At 37.9% G+C, this 27,407-nt stretch overlaps 1 protein-coding gene across 7 annotated transcripts in view; it reads right to left on the bottom strand.

Annotated features, from left to right (window-relative positions):
- Window positions 1-11,353: 11,353 nt before the first annotated feature.
- The window catches only part of NFIB (nuclear factor I B), a 273,378-nt gene continuing 257,324 nt past the window's right edge, over window positions 11,354-27,407 (bottom strand). For all 7 annotated transcript variants that reach the window (XM_080362342.1, XM_080362343.1, XM_080362346.1 and 4 more), the window contains 2 exons: window positions 22,140-22,228; window positions 11,354-11,597 (listed from right to left, as the gene is read on the bottom strand). In XM_080362342.1, the coding sequence (XP_080218468.1) occupies window positions 11,468-11,597; window positions 22,140-22,228 (219 nt within the window). In that variant the 3' untranslated portion in view covers window positions 11,354-11,467. The remainder of the gene's footprint in view (window positions 11,598-22,139; window positions 22,229-27,407) is intronic.

Raw genomic sequence — 27,407 nt, 5'->3', positions numbered from 1 at the left:
GACGAAGAACAGTAAAAGCATGAAAGGAGAGGGAGAGTGCTGAGCATACTGAAAAGAGGTTTGTGAGTCCATGGGAATGTCAGGACAGGACTGGCAGCAGGAGTGGCTCATGAAACCATTTGTGAGTCTGGATATGTCACCTGTCTGTCTCTCCAGTCACCAGCACCCTGGGAACACAGAGTTTTGATGTCTCACAGTGGGATGCTGGGCCCAGTCTTGGAAATTTCCTCCCTGAGTGTAAAACAAGATTCCTTATTATCCTGTTTTACCCTAATATCATCCTGGGATCCCCCAAACAACTATCCAATTGCAAAGCGAATAAACTTATGTTTTTATAAGACATCAGGGCTTTCTGTTCCTCACATTCTTCCTGGCATGAAACCTCACAGGTCTGAATGGAAGAATTATAAGCCTAAAACATGCTTGGAAAGGGTCTTCCACATCTCCACCAAACCTTCATGTTGAGACCGGAAAACAAAACATTTCTACTTACTAGAACATCATCATTGTACCACTCAATCTTCTCTATTCCACTCTTTTTTTCTCTTTTTTTTTTAAGCAAACATTGAAAGCACGGAAATAACTTTTCCCAGTTTGCAAACCCTGAAATTTTTCTAATGGTCATTGTATAGTGAATTTGAGCCTGTTGACAGTAAGTTTTCTTTCCTTAATTGCCTTTCAGAGTCCCTACAGAAGCATTCAAAGGACCTCAGGGTTTATTATGACCACAGATTGAAAGCCTTTAGCCTAGAGGAACACATCATTCACAGCAGGCACTGTCAAAGCTTCCTAATGATACAACAGTCTGAGCTTGCCAGCACCCTATTGTTCTTGCTGCTGACTGCTCCCAAGTGGAGCAAGTTTGGTAGCTATAATGGGACTTTCAGCCCTCTGTGATGCGAACATAACATGCCCAGAAGAAACCAAGTAAAGACAGTCTAACAGGTGACCATCTGATTGCAGCTACTTATGCATGACTGACTCAACTCACTTCCACATCTCTGAAGTACCTTAACTCATTAACACTTATTAAGATTTCCAGCTTGTGTGAATTCTGAAGTCCAGAGCATCGTCTTGGCTCACCACAGCATGCAAGACACAGCTAGGACTCAAATGCTGGTCAAGGACATTGTGTTGATATGAAGGTCTGCTCCAGAAGCCAGGCTTGTGGAAAAACATACTCAGGCCATTCACACTTTACAAATCACCCTAAAATCCAGAAATTTCTGAGTATTCCTCTGCTTTTGGAAATTTCTCAGTCTACCTTTGCTTAACTTTGTGTTGTTTCAAAACTGTGTCTCTTTAACCTTGTCAAATAATTTGGGAGAGAGGTGTTTTACAACCAGAATTATGTCTGAAAAGTGTTTCTAAGTGCTAAAGCCCCCACTTACCCGTGGGTGACCTCATTGCATTCAGGGGCATTTCAGCGGTCTTACTGGGGACATCATTTGTTTCTTGAAACACCAGTAACTATCCAATCAGAGAGTTTTTGAAAATTGAATAGGCAGCTGCTTACAATTGATATGGTTCCAGCATCACAGTGCTGCAGTGCTTCCCTTGTCAGTTATGGGGATATACATCTTTTATCCCTGCCTCAGTCCTGTAGCGTATCAGACTTCCTTGCTTGTCTACCCACAGCAATTTGAGCTGGTTTTGGCAGCCTGCAGTGCAGCTAAACATAGTCAGTAGAAGCCTTCATTTTAGTACTGGCCACCAGCTCAGAAAGCAGAAACAGTTATGTTCTGCTTTGAACACTTCCTTTCACGCTAAGGCACCTCCTTTAGGGAAAGAAATTTAAAATTAATTAAAGGAAGGAAGGAAGGAAGGAAGGAAGGAAGGAAGGAAGGAAGAAAACAACAAGCAAACAAACAAACAAAAACAAAAACAAAACAAAATAAAACAAAAAAACCATACCTGTTAAGACCTGGAAATACACATTCACCCCTAAATTAAGGTGCCTTGCAAGCAGTGTAGCCCTGATTCAACACTTGTTAAAAATCAACTGAAAGATTTCTATCAACTCCAGGGGCATCAGACCAACCTACTAAATGAGCAGGTTACCCCTCCTTTTCTAAAGAGTAATTTCTGTTTACTGCACAACAGCATGTGCAGAAGTCAACTGCAAGTCAAGCCAGAGATGAAGCACTGGTAGTTGTGTCACCTCCTCCCATATTTTTTAAAGTTTTGTATTTCAGAAATAATATCCTGTAACTTTGCTTACTCCATTCTTTATCTGGAGAACATGTTGACTCTCTGGGCAGTGTGAGAAAAGTGGACCAGAGTACCATGTAATGGTGAATGCCATAGAATGTAAATTGAATTTAAGACACAGTTGAATCCTCGCACAGCTTTGCACAGATCTTTACAGCTCTCAGCAGCTCCATCAACATTTATGGGTAATAGCCGTGGCAATGGTGGCTCATCTCACAACAATAAGGACCTTAAACCAACCATCAATGGATGCTCTAGAGAGGTATTTTTCACGCAGAAGCAGGATAGCTCTTCTAATGAAGTTCCCTTTGCCAGATCCTGCTTACATCTGTCAAATTTTGACCAACAATGCCAATCATTTGCCGTAGACTGCTGTTTGTTGATAAGTCTTGACAGACATGATTAAGCCATTCCTGAGGGTGATGTGCACAGCCTATCCATAAACAATCCTCTAGTTATTTTATCAGAAAGACTTAAGGCTGCTGCTCTTTTAAGTGGAGATGTGAGAAGGGGCATGAGAGTTACCTCAATAGCAGCAATGATTCTTTTTTCCCTCCAGGGAAGTACAGACAAAATTTGTTCATAGACACTCATGGATGTGACTCAGATTCTGGCAGCTAAACACTCACAAGAGTTCCCTGGTATTCAGTGGCATTCCCGAGGAAACAGATGCCTGTGGGCCCAGGCTCACAAGCAAGAAGCCAAGACTACCTTTCTTTTCAGCTTTGCCCAATCAGCCAGAAGTTGACTGAGCAACAACTATAATAAAAAAATTTAGGTCAGTAACCAGGACAGAAGGAGAAATAAGACTCAAAAAGAAACCCATGCACAGCAAAGATAATAACTTCATTTAATGACTTAAGGGGCAAAAAACTGTAAAGTTGCACTGAACCTTACTGCTTGTTCATGTGTTTGGATCTGGTGGAAATATTTATCTTCTTTTTCATTCATAATTTTTAAGCTCATGGGAAAACACACCAAAATAACACTGTAGTTTAAAAAAAACAAACAAAAAAAACCCAACCTGTCCACAAATTGTTTGCTCATTTCTTCTCAAAAACCTTGCAAATGGGAAAGCAGTAAGGTCTGAACCAGGAACTTCACCCCTTCAGCATGACCTCACCATGAAGTTGCAACTCATGGTCTGCTTTGCATGCTATTCATCCTGCTTCTTTTATCTTTGTGCTCTTGGGCACTGCATAACTTGAGTGTGGTATTGCAGGTCTGGCCCTGGAACTGTCAGTGTGAATAAATGCAGGTAGCTGCCAGTCTTTGTCCTGAACCACTGGCATCAGTGCCACTGTGCAGCTGCTACACACAGAGTGGAAGATCAAAGTCCTATAGGAAGCTCACTGCAGGACTCTGGCGGGCTATACGCAGCAGTAGGCTGCTTTGCAGGGGGCTGCAGAGTGGCTGGAGAAGTAGAGAACTTATGCATCTCTGGGTTATGAAGGAAGATTTTCTGTTTTGGAGGTTCCGACATGGCACCTGAATTTCTTTATATAGTTTTCAAATCTTGTCTAAATATCAACACTCAATGAAACTCTAGCAGGACAAATTGGTATAATTTCCTAATTTTTCAATGCCTGGCAATTTTGTGTGGACAGACACACATACAACAAAGGATCTCTTACAGAAAAAAAAAAATAAGCCATTTAATAAATGAATGGTATTTCTGTAAACAACCCAATGTGGAAAAATAACAAACCATTTTGCATTCATTTTTCACACTAATGGTTGAAATTGGATAAAGCTTATGCTCTGGAACCTGCAGAATATTTTTATCTAAGTAGACAAAGAGTTGTCAGCTTTGTTGTGCGGCAACATTTGACCATTTTTATACAATCCAGTTTAAGTGTTTACACTGTGATACAGTCAGTCATCTCTTGACCATGTTCATGCTATCTCCTGACTATTAGTACTAGTTTACGGATTCCTAATGGTGTAAGAAGAATATTTCCAAGTATTTCCAAGACCATGAGCTGAATGAAACATCCCATACATACAGCTAATTCACACTTAGGAAAAATGACTTCCTTTGTATAGTTCAAAGACCTTGACCCAAAGCAAACCTATCAGAAGTCAGGAGAAATTTGGGGAAGGTTGGATCTTGCTTCATGAAAATGTTATCACAAAGGTTGTTGAGAAATCAAAGACTTACTGTCTGTCATAAGTCAATAACATTAAAAGAAAACAGACGTCTCCTGCCCTTCCACTGTCACACTCAATCTTACATCACTGGAGAAGTAGTTCAGGTCGCCTGGTAAAACAGGATGATGAAAACTAAATATAAACTTTTAAATTGAGTTTATTATCTGATTGTATCTTCCTTTGTTTCTGTTCTCCTCCTTTTTCAGTGTAACTGCTAAGCCAAAATGTATGTGAACAAATATGTTAAATTTAAACTAACTGTACACAGAGCTCTCTAAGTCGTGCCATGCTGTCAGGCTATATGAATTTAAGGTTAGTTTCTAAGATATAACTAATTATGACTCTTAGAGACAGAAAACATAAGACCAGGGTCTGTAGCATAGCTCATTTTTATTGTTTAAACAGTTTTTGCATAGGAAATATATCCGCTTCCAGTAATTGACTGCAGTATGAGCAGCTGCTAGCAGTATAGGCTGGATATAACAGTAACAATCACATTAAGTCAAGCTTGATTTACACCAGTTTAAAACTTGTGGCAGTTGAGTTCATTTGTAACCTAAAAAAAGAAAAAAAAAAAAAAAAAGTACCCAAAAGAACATTATTATCCTCCAACCAGGCACAATAAAAACCTTTGTTAACACTCAGGCTAAAAACAGGTCTGATGCCAGAGGACCATAATTCCAAAATTAAGTAGCTGTACTGTAATGCATTCTACTAGTGAAGGTTCATTACACAAAGACTGTGCTCGCAACTCCTTTTTAATTAAAATGTAACCTTCAGGATTTATGGCCTACAGTATGGGAGAAAATGCCAAAAGTTTTAAAATGGATCAACCCTGGTGTGTAGCTAGCAAGCAATAACTGACTACTTGTCACTTACAGTTGTACTAAATGTATCTAAAGAAACACACAGCCCTACAAAAGTTGTTCTCAGAGAAATATCATTGAGATGGGGTGCCTCTTCCCAGTTTACTAAAAGTTCTATATGATATAAGCACAAATTAACAGCTTGATGAAGACATAATCTAATGCAGCTCTCGAGAAGCCTATGCCTGGGATTGAGGAACCCCTCACATTCTACAAAGTTGTAGAGTTTTTTTTGAAGAAGAAGAAGAAGAAAACGTTATCTGAAACATATTTACAACTGAACTCAACAGAGACTGTGAAATTGAACAGGCACTGCTCATTTGTTTGAGTTTTTTGGTAAACATTTTGCTGGTTTTTGTTTCTTTCTCATTTTGCATCAACTTTTGTCAGTCCATGCAACTTCAATGCCCTCAATGAAGAATGCATAATAAGCCATACTTCTTAAAAAACTTCCTTCTGCATATAGAGATACATTTGCCACATCAGTCCCTGTAGCACAGTTTTCAAAACCATTCTGTCAAAAATACAGTAATACAAAGACTGGCTTTAGTGTCACTAGCTCACACTTCTCCATTTATTTAGGCCACCTTTTGTTTTACTGTTATTATGTCATGCAATGAAAGTATCAAAAGCTTATTCTAGGATATTATGATGCTAGTGGCACTGAAGCCCTTTTCACAAGTTCAACATACATTTGAATTGCAACACACAGATATTTCTAAAGAGTAATAACTAGTGAACCCTTTTATCATATAAAAAAATAACCAAAACAAAACAAACTACTTACAACCATTGAAGAAAAAATTGCAACAAAAATGTAAAAATTGACCGTCTCCAACTTGTCCCCTTTACTATTAACAATGTGACCAACAGAGCTGTGGCATGGAAACAGTACAAAGAGCTGGCATGGCAAGTTTGGCTGATGCAAAGGTCATTGTGCAGGGTTAAAGGGCAAAATCAGTGGTCCGTGTTATCCTCCAACTGCAGTGCTCCACCACACCCACACAATTTTGAGGAATTAGAAAAAACAGGGGAACTAGCAGAAAGTGCAAATAAGAAGGAGGCAGTTTTCAGCTCCCTCAGCATGGAGTAGAACATTCAACTTTGAGCTTCTCCTGTTTAACTTGATTGGCCTGCGTATGATTTTACTCTCTCTTTTTTTTTCTTTTCTATAGAAACCAAATAAAAAAAGTCCAGGAGCATGCAGCTGGTTAATGTTAACAAAAGACCTTGACAGAATCATGTAAACTATATTGGACGTCATGCTTGGGGCCTTACTGCCAGCAACATTAGAGAGTTGTTTCATTAAAAGTGAATACTGTACACTGAATATGGGATAACTTTCTGCAGCCTTCATAATCTCACACAGTAAATATAATTTAGATTTAGGTACAGAACACACTCCGGTGTCACAGCTGAGTATGTCCTTGTGCAATCTCTTTCATTAAGTCCTTATGAAGCTACAAGTTGCAAATCCAAAATTCTGCTCCCTGAGGACAAAGCTATGTGAGACATAAGTACTGTTTTAGTTCTCTGCCTATCCTGAATTGCTCTGTGAACCTAATCTTAAATATCATCATGTAACAATCACAAAAACTTTTGCTAAAGGCCATATATACTAATAAAAAGACAGTGGTGCTTCCAACATTTTGAAATGCTCTGAAAACCAACTTTTCCAATACTAAATACAACAAAATAACCTTCATAAAATATAACTTTTCTCCATTTACATTTTAAAGGATTAGTAACCTATGCTTTTCAAGCACAGGAATCTGCGAAATAACTCCTAACATGGACAATTTTTTTTAATACATAAATTAAGAAACTGGAGAGTTTTAACCCAAGTCCAGTTTCCAAACAAGGAATATTCTTGTTTACTTTAAAAATGGAAATGACATGCATTTCCATTATAATTGTTAAAAAGTTAGCTTTACAAACAAGGGTATTTTAATTAAAAAAAAAAAAAATCTTAACAAAACTATACAGTGTACAAATTACTGTCTACAAGGTAGGCGGTTCATTCAGAAGATCCTCCTTTCTGCTCGCTACTTGCAGCTTCACAGATTCATTCACATATTTTCAATGGAGCTGCCCACCTGAATATCACCCCACAACTATATTGCTATAATTAATATTTTTGCCATGTCTTTATGTACAGTCTCCTTCACTGCCTTTTTTTTCCTTAGTCAAGCCTCAAACTTTCATGTCACTCCAGGGGAAACACACTTCAGTGGCACAGCCATGAGGCCAGGGCTGCAAAGCAACTTAATAAAGGCAGAACAGTGCACATAGAACGGGGTGGCTCAAGTTAGTCAGAATACACTTCCTGGTGAAGGAGGAGGCCAGAGACTGGATTTGAGTTCTCAATCTTATCTTAACCTTTTGACTACTGAGCTGAAAAAAGGGAAAAAAATAAAAAAAAAAAAAATTAAAAAGAAAAAAAAAGAAATAAAATAAAATTAAAAAAGCAGCTACCATAACTGAAAAAGTCCTTTTCTTCCAAGAAGGCTTTTCTATTAGACTGTTAGAGAGACGGGTGGAAAAAAACCCACAGTTGCTTAACAACCCAATTCATTCACATGGAAGGAAGAAGTTTGCTTTTTAAATATTGCATCCAGAGGCTCTTTTTTTTTTTTTTTTTTCATACAGGAGGTCAGAGATAATAAAAAACTCTTTTAAGGGCATCCATTCTCCTACAAGGACAACCATCAATTTCACTATTGCATTTTAAAGCCTGAACTTGTTTCATTTTCATCTGATGTCCTGTTAAAAGCTTAAGGTGAATATCTCGCTAGTGGCACTGATCAAGAATAGCCCGCCAGCACACTCCTCTTCTCCCGAACTGCTCAGTATCAGTGGTGTGCAGAAAGGACAATATAGACCTTGTTTACCAGGCCAGAGCCTGAGGTGCACTCTGGGTGGGTCTAGCACATTTTGGTAGTCTCAATAGCCACATGCTTAGTGAATTAAGTCACTTACTATGGGGCTCAGAAAAAGAGCAACATGAAGTTAATTTTCAGTTTCTTAGAGTGTCTTATCTTTTTATGTTGGGTTTTCTTGTTTTCAGTTCAACTATAGCTAAATCACATGGATTTGCTTTTCTACAGCTCCTGTCTCTGTGGCCATCCAGGCCCTGCCTACACAGGTATCTCTGGCTGGGATGCGGGGATGCACACCTCCACCACCACCACCACCACCACCACCACCACCACCACCACCATAGCTCTTTAGCCACCGTGCTGGCCAGAGACTAAAGGGACTGACTTTGGTGTTCCCAGTGCCCAGGGTGGGCAGCTGCTGCTCGAGCTGTACCTCTGAGGCTGCTCCAGGGTAGCAAAACCTCCAAAATACAGAAACAACTGCAAAGGGATGAATTTCCCCACCAGGCTATCCCATATCCACAAGTCTATACCCTCCTTTGCTTACAGCCCAATATAAGGATGTGCTTTAAAAAAAAATTGCCCTGTGTCAAACCATATGTCACAAGGATCCCTAGTGCATAAGAGGTCTTTAGCAACAGGTCCACTACTGATCTGAAATATGTGAATTCACTGGAAATACACTTTTTTTTACACCATAGTCTAATTCTGTGCATTAAGAACCTCCTTGCACTGAACGACCCAGAGCTCCCCTTCTGACCTGCTGTATGAGAAGACACTGCAAACCTCTGGCACAGCCTGAGCAGGCTGAAAATTGTAAAGCAGATGCTGTGAGTTAACAAACTTGAGGGAAAAAAATGTTTTGACTTAGAAGAAGAAATAAAAAAGAAAAATTTACCAGTCAAGCAGACTAAGGGAGGCAAATTCTCTGCAGCAGCAACTCCAGAGTCAACTGGATTCAGTGGAATTATGCCAGCAAAGATTTTGGCCCTGTACATGCATTTCCTAGACAAAGCAAGTGTCCTTGTCATTCTGAGCTAAAAACATTTTCTAACGTGAACACTTTAGTTTGCAGTATTTTTGCCAGAATGGAAAAGGCTTCATCTCACTGTGGGTCTTGACCTCGTCCTCTGTCTGTCTGTCTCTCTTTTCCTTTGTCAAGGAAAAAAAAAAGGAGGAAAAAAAAAAAACAAAACAAACAAACAAACAAAACAATAAAATGAACAAACAAAAAAACCCACAAAACTCAAAGTAAACCAATTTCCTCAAGTCAAGTCTGCCTCCAACAGAATTCATTATTTATTTTTTAAATCCAGAAATGATTTCAGCTTGCACCCCAGGTGGGAAGTTAAAAAAAGGGAACCGATTTGAAAGTTTGTCACAGTAGGCAGAACAGTCGCTTTGCAGCCCTTGCCTGGCTAAGGGTGCACTGCTTCACAGCTACACTGTAAAGTGTTAAAAATCCTCCCCACCCACCCCAGAATATATATATATGTATGTATAAAAAAAAATCCCCTGTCCACCTCTCAGTACAGAAAAGGACCTCATCACACTGCAAAAATAGCAGTACCCACTTTGGTCAATTAAAACAAACAAAAAAAGCATACTTTTTTTTTTTTTTTTTCTTTTAAATCTGTGTACTTACCTATAATAACCAATGCAGCTAAAAGCACTACCTACATAGGCAAAACTTGGTATTGCATAATTCATATAAATTTGTATCCCTTCCCCCCAATATTAATTGGAAGATGAAAAACATGAAAGGTTAATAGAAAAAACACCAAAATACTGAAAATATTGCTGGTCGATTACAATTTTTAAGCGGCAACTATACACAGCCATGATATGCTTTATAAATGTGAGATAAAGGTATAACTGTCTAAAAAATCCATGATGTCACACTTTTTTCCCATCTGGAGTACAAAATATTTTGTCATAAAAATGGTAAAGATTTAAAATTATAATAAATGCAGCAAAACAAGTGTAGTGATGTCAATTTTTTTGTGTTTTTTTTCTTTTTTTTTGTTTTTTTCCATTTTTTAGATTTCAAGGCAAGGCACGTAATGTGGACATTATATCTTCGTGCAAATTAGGATTACTGGAAAGAGTACTTTAATTACTTTTTTAAAGAGACATAGAGGCAAAATGTCTGCCCATGCACATTATATTTCTGTTAATATGTGAAAATTGTTGAACAAGGCTAACTTCTGAAAGCACCATGCAAGTATTCAGCACCCTGTAATTAGACTTACATTAAGAGTGCATTATTTAAATATAACATATCCCCATCCTGGTATTACCAGTTTGTAAACGGTAAGCTTTGCCCTTGTGGCATGGATTTGCCTGTCTCTTTGTCTCTATGATACAGGTTTTACAGAAATATGTATACCCTATGGGTTCTTGATGCAACCAGTAACTTTAAATAAATAAATCCTACCCTTCTGTGCGGGTAGCAGCTAAACCAACATAAGTGCTGTGTTTTAATTGATTTATTTTTCTCAAGGACATGATTTGTCTTGATTTAATGTCTTTTAATGCCCTCAAAAACTGAGGAGAAAAATAAGTTTGTTCAAAGTAATTTTTATTTCTATTTTTAATCCCCTCAATTTAGAGTCCAAGGGCTGAAGGACTTATAGTGATGACCCCTTAGATATGATTTTTTAGATTGCACTTGCCTCTGTTAAGTGTTTCTTTAGTGGGGAAAATGTTTGCTTTTCTTCCTTTTCATTTTTACTGTTGCATGAGGAGATAACACTTTTACCTACATAGAGGCATTTCTTCCATAGAGCCTGTGTGTTCATACTGATTGAGAACTTCAAACTGCATAACACACTAGAAAAGGCTGAATTAAGGGCCAAAGTTTAATAAATCCATACTGATAACTAAAGGCTACAGAGCTTATTTTAAAACATTTAGAAATCAGAGTGTTTCGGAAATGGCTGGCTCACGGCCCTTATCATCCCGCAGCTCTGCTGCTGCTGTTTAGCCTTTGTTCTGTGAGATAACCAGGAATAGTGATCCCATGCGTAAACAACAAGAATACTAAACCAATAAAACTAGCTTATCATGCAAATATTAAGGCATCTAGAAAGTCAGTTAAAATATATTGTCAGAGACAGAACATCTATTTCCCAGCAGACTTCATATAACAAAGGCTACTTAGCAGGGGCTACATTCTACCCATCAGTGAAATATCTTCGACCCTTCGTATGTCATTTCAGTTTCAACCATAAGGGAATTATTGATTGTAAGAGCTGCAATTGCTGGTCTATTTTTTCTTCTTTCTTCAGTTTCCTTTCTCATCCTGTCTTCATTTCTATTTTTATTTTTTTTAATTTTTCTTTTTTCTTTTTTTTTCCCTCAGTTGCTTGTTTCTGCTTGAAGGAAAGGCTCTCCAATTACGTTCAAACCATAATTTGGGACGTTTGTCGGCAGGATCGGTGTCCTATTTGATACTTGAAAAGGAACGAAGCTAGCCCAGGTACCAGGACTGTTGAAAAGGGGAAAGAGATAAGGAGAGAGAGAAAGAGAGAGAGAAAAAAAAATTAAAAATGTTGCAAAAACTGTAACACAATTAATGTGCATCAGGGTTAAGCCAATATTCATTATTAATAGCACTACTTAAGAAACTACTTAAGAAACCAAATATGTGAATATTACTTGAGATTCTACTTCACAGTTTTCTTTGTGAAAGTATGACTTATTTGAAACAAAAATAATTGCATTGATCTCAGTTACAAGTAATATTACTGCTGTCTTACACTAAGCGGCCTGCTTGTTTATCAAAATTTCAGAGGCAAATACATAGAGGAGACACAACTAAACCATACAAGTGACACTACATGGCTCCACAGGTATTATTTAAGAGCTGCTGAAATGCACTACAGTGTACGGGTTTGCTCTTTTCAAGAACACATTATAAAGGTTTAGTGGATAAGCTTCCCTTGTGATTTTCTGCCATCTTACAACCCAGCAGTTTACCTTGTCTCAGTCCTAAGACATGCCTCTGAGGTGCGTGGGTCCCCACAAGAACAGAGGACCTTTACTATTCAAAAAACCCGACGTTTTTACAGATTCTTCCTAAAAAGTATCAGTGCTTAAGGACCATTGGATAACACAGGACCCAGTCATGTTAACACTTGCAACCAAGGGTAGCTGTGAGTCAAGGGCAGCAGTGAGTACCATATATTTTTCAACAAATGTCTGAGAAAGAAAATATTTTCAAAGACAATTCAATGACTTTGGAACTTAAGTCACCATTTCAGAAACGCTGTCACTGAGGAGTTTATGGGACAATGGCAATCACCCAGATACCAGGCACCAACTAGCAGTAGGAACCATACCCAACAGTATTTGCAGGATGGATACTCAAAGAGAGACCTCAGCTGTCTCTATTCAGGGCCCAGAGCAAACCCTGAGCAGCCTTTTCCTTAGACACGTTTCTGGCAACCCAGAAATAATGGACTTTGGAGAAAGTCCCATCAAATTTATTCAGAAGAAAACCAGCATTGTTATGTCAGCAATCATGGCCAAAGAACTAACCGCAGAACTGGACACACAGCATGCAAACACATACTTCTCCACATTTCATTGTATTGAGTTTTTCTCCACACTAAGTGTTTCCACACATACAACAACTTACTTGTGAATACACATTGGGATTGGACTGATAAACTGCATGATACCACATCTCAAGACTAGAACCTCCAACACATGATTTTTGGGTGATGGAAACTGGAAGGCTTTCTCCTTCTCTATCTTAGGTCATCCCTCCACACTGCTCTCTCTCTGGATAAGCAGATGTAGTTCTGTGGCATCGAGTGTAAAGAGGTAAACAGACCCTCTTTATCTGCTTTAAATGTGCATGAAATAACTATATTTCACTTGGTAGACCTATGTGATCCTTTCAGTTGATGCTGTATGAACATTAAAGAAAGAGGTCAACTTATTTTGTGAAAAGCAGGGGACATGTTCTGCAGGTCTTTTATATTAAAAATAATACAAGTAGTTACTGTCATTTACTCCTATTTTATGCCCTTTACCTCTCTAAATCTGTTAATTTACTATTTTGTTTCCTAATAATTAATTTCAGGTGTTCTGTTTTACACACAAAAAAGTGGAAAAAATTGCTGGCCTGCTATGTGGTAAAATTCTAAAGTGAGGGTATATTCTTGAAAGTGACCTGAAAATCTGGCTAATTTTAACCTCTTCAGAAATTAAAAAAACTCTATACATTTTCAAAATCTAAGATCAGCTAATATGTTTAATAAATTAGTTTTCTTTTTCTTCTTTTTTTTTTTTTTTTTAATTCTACTGACTGTTAGAAATAAGATAAATTCTCTTGTTGGAGCAATAACATCTTTGAAATTCAGAAATAACTGCAAATCTTGAAATATTCACAAAGATTTAAACCCAGTTATGTATGAAAGCTTGTCCAATATGATCTGATGAAAAGCTTATTAAAAAAAAAAAAAAAAATTCAATACCAGAATCTCATTTAAGAGGTTTATTTGTTTCAACTTCACCTTCCTTCACAATTTGTTTTAAATGCATTCCTTCCTCTTCGGATTTCAGTGAGGTTAAGAAGTAAATTCTGGAATAACAGACACAATTCAAATTGTTTCCAAGCACAAGGACTTGTAAAATTAGGAACTAGTAATAAAAAACATTTTTTTTTAAAAGAAAAAGCAGTTTTGTTTTCTCAGGTTCTGTCCAAATACATGCTTTGCAGTGCACTGTTCTTTGCTGCCTTGTTACATGGGATTTACAGTGTTTGGTGACTTTAAACAAAACAGAACATTAACTAAAAGAATGTAAATTTCGTATGAGGTCAAGATGGTATTTAAATAATTTCTGCTGCAGAGGCTAAATACACATCTTCCAGGTTATCTTTCTGAAGATTTACAGTGCACTTCAGTAGTTGGATACATATATACGTGACTTTTTCCTTTGTTTTAAAGTAGACAAACTTCTAATGACTATGGTGGGTGAAGGAGAACAGTCAGTGCCAACAAAGAACAAATTACTACTTGTAGCATCTTTTTTATCTACAGCTTAATGTAGAAAACAAACAACTTGATTTTGTGCAAAGTGCTCAATAAAAAGAAGTTGTAGCAAGTGACTAACAGGGCCGTTGTTGCCGTATGACAATAATAATAATAGAGGTATCTATTTAAACCTTTCAAGCTTCCCACCTTATATTACAGCCATGGTAAAAATGCTGATTGCAACAAATTCGTTAATGGTGCTTATGAATCCTCAGGGATTGATAAATCTCCCATGTTAACACTGTGTAGGTCCCCCAGGAGTTTTGGAAGCCCCCGTGGAGCTGGCACAGAGCTTCCTGCTTCCTTCCCACCTGAGACAGTGGTGGAGGACAGCACAGTTGCAGTGCCACAACAGCTCCAGGTCCTCTGTGTGCGGGGATGGCAACACCATCACCCAACACCTCTGGGGGACAGCTGGAGTCCCTGATCTACACGCACCCTGACTGACAAGCAGCTGGCCCTGCTGGCTGCAGAAAGGGTAGGCCATGCCCTCTGTTTGCTAGCACTTTCAAAGCCATGATAGTCAAGGCTTGACTTTGGGAATTAACTTTATCATACCACGGTTTGATGTAACTCTATCTCACACCACCACAGTCACGATACAACCACCAGTCATGTTTACTGCAGAGAAAAGAGCAAACCTGAATGAAAGTTACTGAGATGAATAGCACTAATCACAGCACAAAGCTCTGAGAACAACTATGATACAAAAAAATAACTCAGGGTCTGCTAAGATGCATATGTATGGCTGTCTATCCAACATTCTGACATACTCCATTACATTTGCAGTAAATTTAATTGAACTTTCAACTACTATATCAGCCACACCCTCCTCTGTAGTTGCCCAGTACTCCTGCATGCAGCCAGGCCAGACTGACAGTCCAGAATGGCAAGATCCCCTACCAGCTTTCTCAAACCTGCCCTGAAGGGACTTAGGTGAGCACCACAGAGCTTAGCTTCTGCCATGGAAACCAGCTACGGCTCTTCTGCACAGTGTCCCAGCAGAAGCAGTTGTTACTGCTGTCTGCAAAGCAGACTCTGCCCAGGGGCCCACATGGGTGGCAACAGCAGGAAAAAGGAAAACATCTTTACCTTCGCCACACTGTCCAGCAGTTTGCGTAAGTCCCAGATAAACTTCCAGACCTTGGTTTCCCAAAAGCAGAGGCAATGCTCTGTGTCTGCTCGCTAAGTGCCTCAACATAGGGGGAAAGCCAAAGCTCTTTCCACTGGCAAGCTGGTTGTCCTTGCAGAAGTTAATGAGATGTTCCTCCACCCATGTGGCTTCTCCTTCAGACAAAAAGGTTTTGTGTGTATGACTGGAATAACACAGATCTACCCCACTTTCCCTCACCTCTTGTGAGGAAACCTGTGAGCCCTGCTCTGACAGAGATTAGAATATAAACACCCGTCTCTTGGAACGTGAGACCTCCAAAAAAATGCTCTAGGCTGTTCTGAAGGAAATTACATGAGAAGCACCACCAGGTATTGCTATGAGATTCAGACTATGTAGCCTTTGTGAGAGAGGATATGGTCTGCAGGACGACCTTACTGAAGCAGTATAACTCTAAGCAATTTCACTACCAGAAACAGTTTCTCTCACTATAACTCATATATCAAGTGTGTTATACAGTCATCAGTTTCCTTTCTATCTACAGCAAGTATAAAGTATTTATCTGTTCAAATTTAATAAAACAGCAACGGAAAACTCTGCAAGCATCCTACAGGGTTAACATTCTCCATTACAGTTTCCATTACAGTTTTCACATGTTAATTCAATCAAGATTTCTGCCGTGATTTCCTCTTAAAGATAATAATTGCTGTTTCAAGAACCTCTGATTAAAATATTACTGGAATGGACCACAAGCAGTGCTAACATTATATGTCTATACAGTCCGCTTTGGAGGTTATAATAACATAAGGAGTATAATAATGTTAAACAATTAACTAAATGCAATAAAAAATAAATCCAATCAGATCTAAGTAAAACTAAAGGATTTTAAGGTTCCTATTTTCCACCAGTTACTAACTTCTTTCTATTACAGCTTCAGAATTCTGTAAGTGTTTCACCATTTGGAAAAGTACAGTTTTTCCTTTGTGCAAATTTACTACCCTGTGCATGAACATACTAGCTTAGACAAGGCAGATCAGATGCCAAGTCAGCCTTTGGACAGAAAAGGTAGAAATGCCTTCAATATTGAGAGAAGTGGCACTAGCAAGTCACCGAACAAGATTCGTATCTCTTGTACTAGGCAAGTGCTTGCCCACACAAGTACAAGGAGCTTTAGCATTTCAAATTCTTAAGATCATATGAACTTTGGAAATGTAATTGTGCTAACCTCAGTGCCCTGGCTAAATTCCCACTTGTGCATTTCTGCCAGAAAAATAACCACCCCTACAGCATCTACTTAATGCAGCACTTCTGTTACCATTCCAAATTGGTATTTGTAGCTAAGCAGCTGCCAAATTTCACCTCTAAAGTGATCATTTACTTCAAGAGATATCTTAAGTATATCTCAGCTTAATTTAGGATGATTTTTATAGTCCACCGGGCACATACCACCCATCTAGCAGATGGAGGAATTAAAGACCTACTGATTAATGCCCAGAGGAGTGAAAAGCGAATTCTGCTGGAAGAATACTTATTTTATTCCCTGCAGACCAGGGAATAGTGTCGCCAAAAAAAAAAAAAAAAGTACAGAAAGATCAGGAAGAGGCCACAGACCCCATCCCCCATCACTAACAAAGAAAATCTACCGCCGAGAAAGGGCCCAGGGAAATGGTGCATGTCCATGCTGTGGTCTGGACCATGCATGCATGAGTGTTTGGTGCAGGGATAGGGCTAAAGGAGATTTGCAAATATGCAGGTGCACAGAGTGGATTATGACCAAGTGAAGGGCTGCTTCCCATAGAGCCAAACCATAAAGAATGTGGGCTTGAGTTACTGGAGACCATTGGGTTGCCTATGAAAAACTGACTCTGCACTTTCCACGTCTGCACTGTTTGTTTCCCCAAATATTACCATGTCTAATTTTAATTGGTTAGATGTTACCTTGGCACTTCTGAAACAAAAAATGTGACTGAAAGTTTATTTATCAAATTAGCTTGCCTAAATAATAATACAATTAATCCTAAATGCACACACAAAACAAAAAGCAAAAACAAACAAAAAAACCCCACGCAAAACAACAGTGTAGTTTTACTGTTGCAAATGAAACTATTGGAGGTAAGATAATTAAGAACTAGAAAAACAGGGTAACCAAGGGGTTAAAGATACAGTTTACACTTGGGAATTCTCTGTAATATGCTCCTCCTTCCCTAGTAGTGCTGCCAAAAATCATCTGACAGGAAACATGAGATTAAGTTTGCCCTACCTAAGTGAACAAAGAGTACTCAGAACAGGCAACCAGTTCATTGCAGAGCGGGAACTTTTCTAATCCTGCTGGAATCTGCAGTGCTGCTCAGAAAATATTACTGAAGTTGTTTTCTTTAACATCTTGCTTCTGGATTATCTCATTCATTTTGATCACACTGCAGTTCTTGCTGTTTCTCCCATAAAGTTTAACTTAAAGCTCCAAACATAATCATGTGGAAAATGGACATTATTGATTCCTATGGTCTATTGTTCCCCCATTCTAAGTCCCTGAAGTTCAAGTTCAATCTGGAATTACATCATGTCTGGTTTCTCCTGGTTACCAGACAGCTTGAGACGTGACCACAGCCACAGAAAAAACAAACAGCCTTCTTCACGCTTCTGCTCCCCTATCGATTCAAACATAAACTTTTTTTCTTTCTCTCAAGTATGCTTCAAGTATGGAGCATGGTTAATTTAGAGATTAAATTCCAAATTAGATTATCTAATGGCATCTTAATGGATTGCTGACCCATTTCCTGTGGGATGGCAGCATTCAAGTCTGGCTTGAATACAATTAATTTCTTAGGAAGTGTTCTGAAGATGTTTGCCTAGATGGAGAGGAAACATAATGTTCTGCACATCTTTCTGCATTACAGAGTTCGGTAAAACTATTAGAGTTAGCAATTTAAATTGATAAAGACCAGAAATCATCAGGTTTTCTTTATGTGAATATTTTTACAATCAGGATACTTCAGGATTTTTTTTCTTAAATTATAATGAATTGATATTTATATTCCAAAATATTGCCCAAGGGGACTGGGGGGGATGGGAAGCTGGGAAGGGGGAGTGAGGGTATTGCTCTAACAGGTGTCTGTGTTTGCCAAAATGTGCTTGCCACAGCAATGCTGCTGACTGTGTTAGTCACACATAAGGTACAAGTTAAACACACACAAGGTACTGTGCTACAAAAGCAATGTGCACCCATTCTCAATTCCCCTCCTCCTTCTTTCACAAATCAGAGATTATCTCATTTGATTGCCTTATCAGCATTATTATCATAAACCCAGAGTGGTGCTAGGGGGAAAAAATGGTGCCTGGAAAGCTGAACACTCCTACAGCTAATGCTGAGAAGGAAATTCAGCACTCTGAGAACACAGCTTCCCTCAGCATCTCCAGGAACAAACCAGCTGTTGTGCTATGCTTATGTGTCAAGATAACAGACCGAAAGCAGGAAATACTAACCTATCGCATTTGCCTGTGCAGTGTAAATGTAATGCTAAAGTAACAGTTAACCTGTAAAACTAATACAAAAAGATAGTTAAAAAAATGAATATAAATAACAATAGTTTGGGATAAAAATATATTTGTCAATAGCTAAGTTAAAATGTACACTTTCGCAATAAAAATTTGCTTACTGTCTGTGAAAGACTTGCAAATACTCAAAATGCTCTAAAAGAGAACCATCATGCCTGCTTTTATGAGTGGTCTTAATATCAATGGCACAAGTGGCTAGGATTCAGTTTAAAGCTCATGTTATCAGACTTATACACACACTTATCACTCTCATTCCTGTCTTAAGTTTACTTGTTGCATACGCTTTTGCTCTCATGTAGCAGCTGGGACTGTATTTTCCTGATCAAGCCTTACAGATATTCACAGCTTACCCTCACCCTCTCTCTTTAGGAGAACAGTTATTATCACAGAACTGTGATTATGAAAAAAAATAAGGGTTTGGTTTGGTTATATTTAAGCTATTCTGAGCATCTTCATATTTACAGGAAAAATTTACCCAAGTGATCTTAAAAGTACTTGAGAACTTAATTCTACTGATGTGCCTAAATGCTCTTCAAAGTTCAGCAGACATAATAAAATATATACCATAAATGCTGTAAGTAAGCAACAACAATAATGAAAAAAATGTAGAAGATTAGGGTATCAGGAACAAAATAAGAAATTTCTACTTGCAAATACTTTACCAAATAATGGGGTTTTTTTTCCCTCTTTTTTTTTAGAATGCTCACAGGTACAGGATGTTTTACATAAGTATTTCCTTGAAAGATACTACAATGTTTAATTCAGCTAAGCAAAGAATTAATCAGTTATTAGTATCACTATTCCTTGAAGGTCTTCTGGTTTTGAAGAAAATTGTACATCAATGACTTAAAGTTTTGTGGGGTGTTTTGTTTTGTTTTGTTTGTCTTGTACTATCCATATTCTCTCTCTCTTTTTTTTTTTCCCCAAAATTCAGTCTTTTGCATATGGACTACTACTGTCTTATACCCGGGACTTCAAATGCCAACAAATATATCGTTCTATAGGGAAAGAAAACCCCAGAAAACATATTTTTAAATCTATGTATCATGTTTTGAAACCTACATATTATATCTACTATCAGGTATGACAAGCAGCTACTAATAAGGCAAAGAAGATAGAAATAACAGAGGTTTCTCACAATTTATGTTCACCAAGTTTCCAAAGTGTGGTTCACCAACAGAGCTCTGTGACAAAGCTTTCAGCTTGGCCACCTCTGCTACCTGATTTCTGCAGAGACAGGACAGCTAACACTGAGGAACTGCTAAATTTATCTTCTTGAAGTCAAAGATTTTATTTCTGAAAAATCAGTATTCTTGAAATAACCACAAAAGTCTGCTGTAAAAAGTCAGATCAAATACCATCACAATAATCACTGCAGATCTGAAGAAGTCACAGAATCATTTAACAAACCATTTTGGAATAAATTTGACTATATGGACTAGAATATATTTCTTTGCCAACAAGGAACAATTCCTCTTGCAATACATTCTTTTTTTTTTTAGTGTTTGTTTTAGTGTTAGAATGGATCACTGCTCCTTAGCCTCCACAAGTATCATTTCTCTTCTTAGATCCTTACCTACATAGGATTTGAAGAATGTTGTATGCCAAATCCAAATCCTAAAAGCCATCTAGTAAGAGAAAAGTAACAGTTTGTTTCTTTCTCCTCCAAGGTTGTCCTTAATTCAAGGACAAGTATGCATAGCCAGGGCCTATAAAGAGCTGTCCATGGCAGAATTTGTGCCCAGGCTCATCTGGCAACACTTTGTATGTTGGCAGGGCCAAAGCAGCAGGCAGCACTCTCAGAGTCACCTGCCAGGCATCTTTTGTTTATAAAGGTGAGTGGATCACGCACCATACTTGTATTCATCACCCATGTTTCCTTGGTCATCACCTAGAAATCTCTTTCCTCCTTTTTCTTTCTTTAGAAAATTCAATTCAGCAAACACTGGCATAGTGCTTCAGCTGGTATAAACTGGCATTGCTTTACAGGGTGCTCGAGGGATGGCTGATGGAAATCATTGAAGGAGATATTCCTAGATAGGCAGTGGGATATAATTTCCTAATGCCTGTCAATGCCCTAATGCCTTGAAAAAGCGACACCCTTTGTAATGGGAGTATAAAACACACTCTCTGGGCTATACTAGTTCAGTTTGGATTCACTCTTGGCAGTACATTGAAAACTGGCAATTACTGCATGATGGGGATTTATAATGTGAATCACAGCCGTTGAGGAGATGAATCCATTAGCAAATTTTCCATTGTGCCATTTAATCTATAAGGGAAAAAAAATGATAAGACCTTGCTTTTCTACCACATTTCTTCCAGATTTTAAATACTATTGGAGAAAAATTGTAAAAAGGAAAAGTGAAGCAAAAATATTCAAGACATTTAAACTTCTCATTTGTAAATGGCACCAATTCTCAAATTCCATAATCACCCTTCCAGTTTAATAGTCAAAACCCCCAAACCTTCTAGTAATCCATAGTACAATACAGTGCATCAAAAGGAATTTTGTACATAATACATATACACACTCACACACACACAAACTATTCCAAAATATGTATACTTTCATGTGCACACATATGTCCAAGAGGTATTTAAAATTTTGAGAGAGTAGCTAGTACTTCACCTGACAGGGTCCCAACCTACACACACACCTCTCTATTACTGTAATTCATCAAGATATGTAAAAGATAATAATGAGTAATTTGTTAATGTACCAAAGGTTAATGGGGTTTATTGTGTTTGCCTTTTTTTCATACAAAAAGAAACTCTCTTTTGTGTAAATCACTCCTAATTATTCTGTTATTTAGTTGAGAAATAAGATGGTTTACATCTTACCTTCATGTACATGTTGGTGACTTAAATCTACACCGGCCGATTAGTCAGAAAAGTCTCTATGAATAGTATGCTTATTCATTGTCCAAAACCACCACCACCTCAGACATCTATGATTATACTCATCTATACCTCTAACAACACAATTTTCTTTGTGTTAACCACTAAGCCCCCAAAATATGACCTTTAATTCTGCAAACAACATTTTCATTTTTAAAGCCTAAGATCAATATTCCCTCAAACTTACAAACCCTTTGCATCTGACAGCACAGCATTGTCATTCCAGGTGCTTAATTAAGGTAGTTTTGAAATTCAGCTTATACTAAAAATAATCAGAATGCATATGGGAAAAAATGTTATATGAGTGTTTTAATCAAATGCTGTCACATATTCCTCTGGAGGCCTGTTAAAACAGATACTGTAGCTCAATGCAACTTTTTTAGAGGTGGTGTAGGGGTGGAAATAATTAAAATGTTACCTTTGCCAAGTAATTCCCAATGTATCCTCACTGGCACTGGGGTATAAATGCCTGCCGTTTTGATTCATGGTCCAGTCACAAATTCTCAGCTGTCAATTGAAACCTAGCAGTCAGATATGGATCGAGCAGTACTACAGTTTTTAGTATTTAAATGAATACATGCAAACTAGTACTGTACATAGCAAAAGCCTTACTTTCCCAAGAAGCAACTCTAAAAAATAAAATAAAATTTAAAAAACAAAGAAAAATAATGTATTCTGAGAAAGATAAGCCTATAGATTTGCTTAAGATAATGCTACTTTAATACGCTTCTCTATTAATAAAGCATAAAAGAGTAACTAGTGTTTAGCACATAACAATTAGCCATTATTAGATTACAAACTAAGCTGAAATAAAAGGAAATGTTAATATTCAATAGTTAGATACTTTAAGAAAGGAAATAAAAATGCTGTTTTGTCTAAGCAATGCTCTATATAATGTGTACTAAGATCAAATATAATAAATATCTTGTAACATGCATTTCGTGAAACATAGAAGACATGCAATGTATAGAAAATTTGCCCAAATTAAACATACTGTATGCCCTTATCTTGCTATTTAAGAGGGGTAAAGGTATTTTGTAATTCGAAGTTTATTAATCTAGTGTTACTGAAAGTGGTATTACTTAGCAAGAGGTGATAAAATAATCTAAACTTGTTTTAGACTCCAAATAATTGCATTTAAAATACTTTATTGCATTTTAATGTAACGAGGAATGTACTAAATGTTAGATGAAACAAATTTTTCCTTGAACTTCAAATCATCAGTTCTGCTTTCATGGGATTGTTCAAGCAACCCTCTATAGCTTTGTTCATGTAACAGCTGCCCTATAGTGTCAGCAGTTTTATTGAAAATATATACTGCTATTTTTAAGAAAGTGAACTTATCTGTCTTGCGAAGAAAACATATATTTCAGCCTCTGTATTGTCACGGCATATATCAATTGCTGCACCATTATATATGATACAGTACTCTGATTTTAATATAGTGTTGCTGAGTTTAATTGCATTCAATTCATTCTCCATCCATGCTCACAGTCTTTAGATAGTGCAGGCTACAGCAAACAAACAACAATAAACTGTATTCACAGGAGCACAATTAATTGCAGTCTTTTCCTGAAAAAGACAAATGCTGAGGACAAGACAGTATTGCAAACTGACCCTGTCTGGCTGTTAGACTCATAAGCTTCCTGCTGTTAAGGTCTGAGAAATGGAAATGTTAGTCTCTGATGTTTTCATAGGGATTGTTTCTTGTTTGTTATCTAAAGAACTCCAAGGGACCTTCTAAAGGCCATTAAAAGCATGACTAAACCACATGAAATTAACCAGAAAAGGAAACATGCAGTCAAAAAGTTTGCTAGAGGTAACTGTGAATAATACATTGAATATGTTTAAAGAAAGGGGTAAGTAAATATTTAGTTTAGTTGCTATACAAAACAGTATCATAAACCTGATTTTAATATTGAAGACATAGTAAAATATGTCAGCTCAGTTACTCAATGTACAGTAGATGTATTTTTTGTAACAATCTTTAAGAATGTCAGCATCTTCCTTACAGATGCATATCTTAAAGCTTTATAGCTTAGCTATAAAAACTCCATTCCAACTGAAACACAAGACTGAAAGGTTAAACCCCCCCTCTTTTCTTCTTTCACAAAACATAAAATCTATGAATAAAAGCCCTTTGGCTGATTAGAACCATAAAAATACTAAAATCCCAAACTTAATGTTACCAAATGATTTTATGCACTTAGGTCTAGCTCAAAAATCTGGCAAGCACTTAGCTAACTACAGAACTTGAATGCATTTGCCATTTGGGGAAAACAGTAAGGGATTGATACGTTACATTTTAGTAAATTAGTTTCTGCACTAAATCATTATTTTCTTCCCACAGTCTGTATGGAAACCTATCACATGTACAGTTAATGTGTTAAATTTATCATTAAGAAAGCTCCAAAAGAGCCTTTCAAACCCATTTCATAAATGCTAGCAATGACATACATGACATATATAGTTATACATATATTAATACATATACATCTAAATACAGTAATGGTAATAATAGAGCATGTGCATTTTATATATATGCTGTAGACACAGGCACATCTGTATGAAGATACATGCTACACCACATTTATACTTAGTGTAAACTGTAGTGCTATTCACTGCACCGACTGTGCCATAACTGTGGTACTGACAACATCCTGAAGAACTGCAGGGCTGAATGACAACAGGTTCTGTGGTTAAACCCAGGACTGCAACAGCTGTGCTGAAAAACACCTTCCCAATGTTAAAAACTATTGCTCCACACTCCTCAGAAAGCTCAGGTAGCTGCCATGTTGTCTTTGAAAACTAACCTGCCAGAAAAATGTGTTGTTTTTTTTTTCTCCCTCATATTAAATTCCTTCTCTCAAATCACTTCTGCTTAGAGATCAGGCTGTCTAAGACATAGAAGTATATTTTTGAAAGTATGTAGAAATATAACTTCTGAAGTCTGACTCTGCATCCCTTACATGTGTTGAGTGCTTTCTGGGTTAAAAGGCTGGAGAATCCTAAAAGAGCTCTACAAGCTCTGGTTCATTTTGATGGAAGATGTCTGCTCAAAGCAGCAGGAATGCTGCCTTTGAAGGATGTCCAGACAGCCCTGTAGAGAAAGCCTGGGGGCACAGACCTGACATGAGTAGCAAGCTTTGGAAGGAGGTAGGGCAATTTAGTACAGTACTTTGAGTGCTATATGTTGTCTGGAGTCACGCTGAAAGCCTTCTGGCTAGTTATAGTCCTCAGAGTAACTTAAGTGAACTCAAGAAGGACTTGAGAAGCAGTCCTTATGAGACTTTTAATAAATGCTGAAAAACTAACTTTCTGAAAAATATGCTATGAATGCAAAATAAATGACCTGATTTGGTATGTGACATGGTGAAAAGTCTTTCCTAGAAGCATGTTGGACTGGCCTTCTCTTCAGTCCTATGGCTTCATCATTTTCAGCAAGGCAAGACACATGAACTCTGACAATACCTTCCATCCTCAAAACATTATCAATTATTTTATTTATCTCTCACCTAACCACACACAAAAAGAACATGGGTCTGTATTCAGAAGCAGAAAAGGATGCCCAGCCTTGCAGCAGATGGGGAAACCCCAGAGGCAGCCCAGCCATTTCCTGGCAGCAGTCTCCTACCCCTGTGAGATGCCCTCACTGCTACACACATGAAGTAGCAGAGAGCACAAAGCCTACTCCAAGTGCCTCTCCAGAGGGGCAGCACAACCCCCTTGCCCAACTCAGCTGTGTCATGGTAAGCGATGGAAGGTCCAGGCAGAAGCAGAGCAGTAGACCAAGTAAATGCTTCCCCTAGGTCTTCCACCTGACCAAAAGTCATCCACCTCCCTGCTCCTGTTCTGCCCACTGACAAATGCCAGGAGAGTGATTTTGGTTTGTACTTTCCAGTGTTGTTCCACCAAATAGCTAGATTTCACTACAGCTGCCTTTTCAGCTTAAACTGGGCACCATCCAAGCACAACCATCCTGCAGAGTTTTAAGTATGTGTCCTGGTTTTGCTAAAAACCAAGTTTCTCCTTTAGTGAATTTGCCTGTCAGCTAAAGCTTTCATATTAACTGCGTTTTCCTGGAGAAACAGATACATTTTTTGGTAAACACAGCAATGAAATGCGAAGTTATTGATAAGCATGGACGGACATCTTGCAAGAGAGGCAACGAGAAACAGGTGACCAAGAAACTGACCAACTGTGTATAACATTCCATTCACGTGAATACTTCATATAAAAGTGGGAGATCACGAGGATCTCATCCCTTTTTTTCCCTTTTGCTTATGGCCGACATTAGGAGAGGACCTTGCTAGCTGTCCCTGCAAACTGAGGCCTAGTGACAGACTGAATCCAGCTCCAATTGGCTGCAGAGTTCAGTCCAGGACTTTGGGTGCCAACTCTGCAGTTGCTGAGACTTTCAAGATTTGTTTTGTGTATTTTGTATATTTTCTCTATTCTTATTAGTAGAATTACTAAAACATTTTTAATTTTTCCAACTCTCTTCTCTCTGTCCTTCTTTCCCTCCCAATCGCCTGTCCTTAGTGGGAAAGGAGGAGATGGAGGGGCAAAAGGGGGAAGTGGGCGAGGAGATTAACAATACATCTGCCAGGGTTTTATTGTCACGCTGCAACCAAAACCCTCAACAGTATGCAAATCCTATGTACATTAAAAACCTATAGTCAACAGCTCAATCTCTAATCACAGTATGAATAATTTTTATGGGTTAATATTTAAGCAGGTGCTGTATTCTATTTAAAGAGTGCCTGTTTAAGACTAACATGCATTTCAAGCTTCTGTAATGGCTAGTGAAAGCAGATACATATTTTGGAAAGTGTAATAGAAGACTGTGCTATAGCTTCTGCTAGTTGAGAAAAGCCCATAAAACTTAACATTTGCATATTGTCATTGTTTTGACTGAAACTTCCTTTAAATGTGTTTCCTTTCCAGCAAGCATATGTGAAAGGTGACCTCTTATCCATTTACATACCTCCCTGGTGGTCATATGACTCAGTTTTACGTCAAACTGTCAATTATGATAAGGGATACAATAAGAACAGTCTAAGTGTTGATAACCTGTTTCCTGGTTTTACTGAGAAGTTCTGTTTAAGAGTCCACTTGTGTTCTTCTTTCAGCCTTCTGCTGAAAGCAAAAGCAACATCCACCCAAAACATTTTGCAAACATATACTCTGTTCAGTGGGCATTTAAGTTTACAGTTTCCATGATGAATAGTAAGAAGAGAACTCCTTTTTGAACTGTTGTGATTCAGTAACTAAAGGATGCATCTGGTAAGATCAACTTCCTACCGAAGAGGATGGACAGTGTGGTGTGTAGGAAGTAAAAAGCAATCTACAATTTTCTGATTTTGCATTTTAGAGACATGAAGTGTTTCTTACTACCACGTACATGGCAAGTGTCTCATTCAAATGTCAAAGATGTGTGAAAATCATGCATACCACATACCACATCCAGAAAGTACAAGCTCTAGTAAAAACCATGCTAGTGTATTAGTGTAAAGACTGGAAGAGTTCATTAGCTCCTCAGTAACTGGGCCAGCATTAGTTAACACAGTTTGCTGCAACAGACATGAAAGCTCTAGAGGTCATTGTCTTCACAGACCTGAACAGCTATCCTGTTTACTTATATTTTCTAATTAAAAACAGAATCACCCATACAGTGTTTGAAGGT

Source organism: Nesoenas mayeri, assembly GCF_963082525.1.
Source record: "Nesoenas mayeri genome assembly, chromosome: Z".
Classification (NCBI taxonomy): Eukaryota; Metazoa; Chordata; class Aves; order Columbiformes; family Columbidae; genus Nesoenas; species Nesoenas mayeri.
Note: the sequence above shows the minus strand (reverse complement) of the source record. Positions and strands in the feature narration are given on the sequence as shown.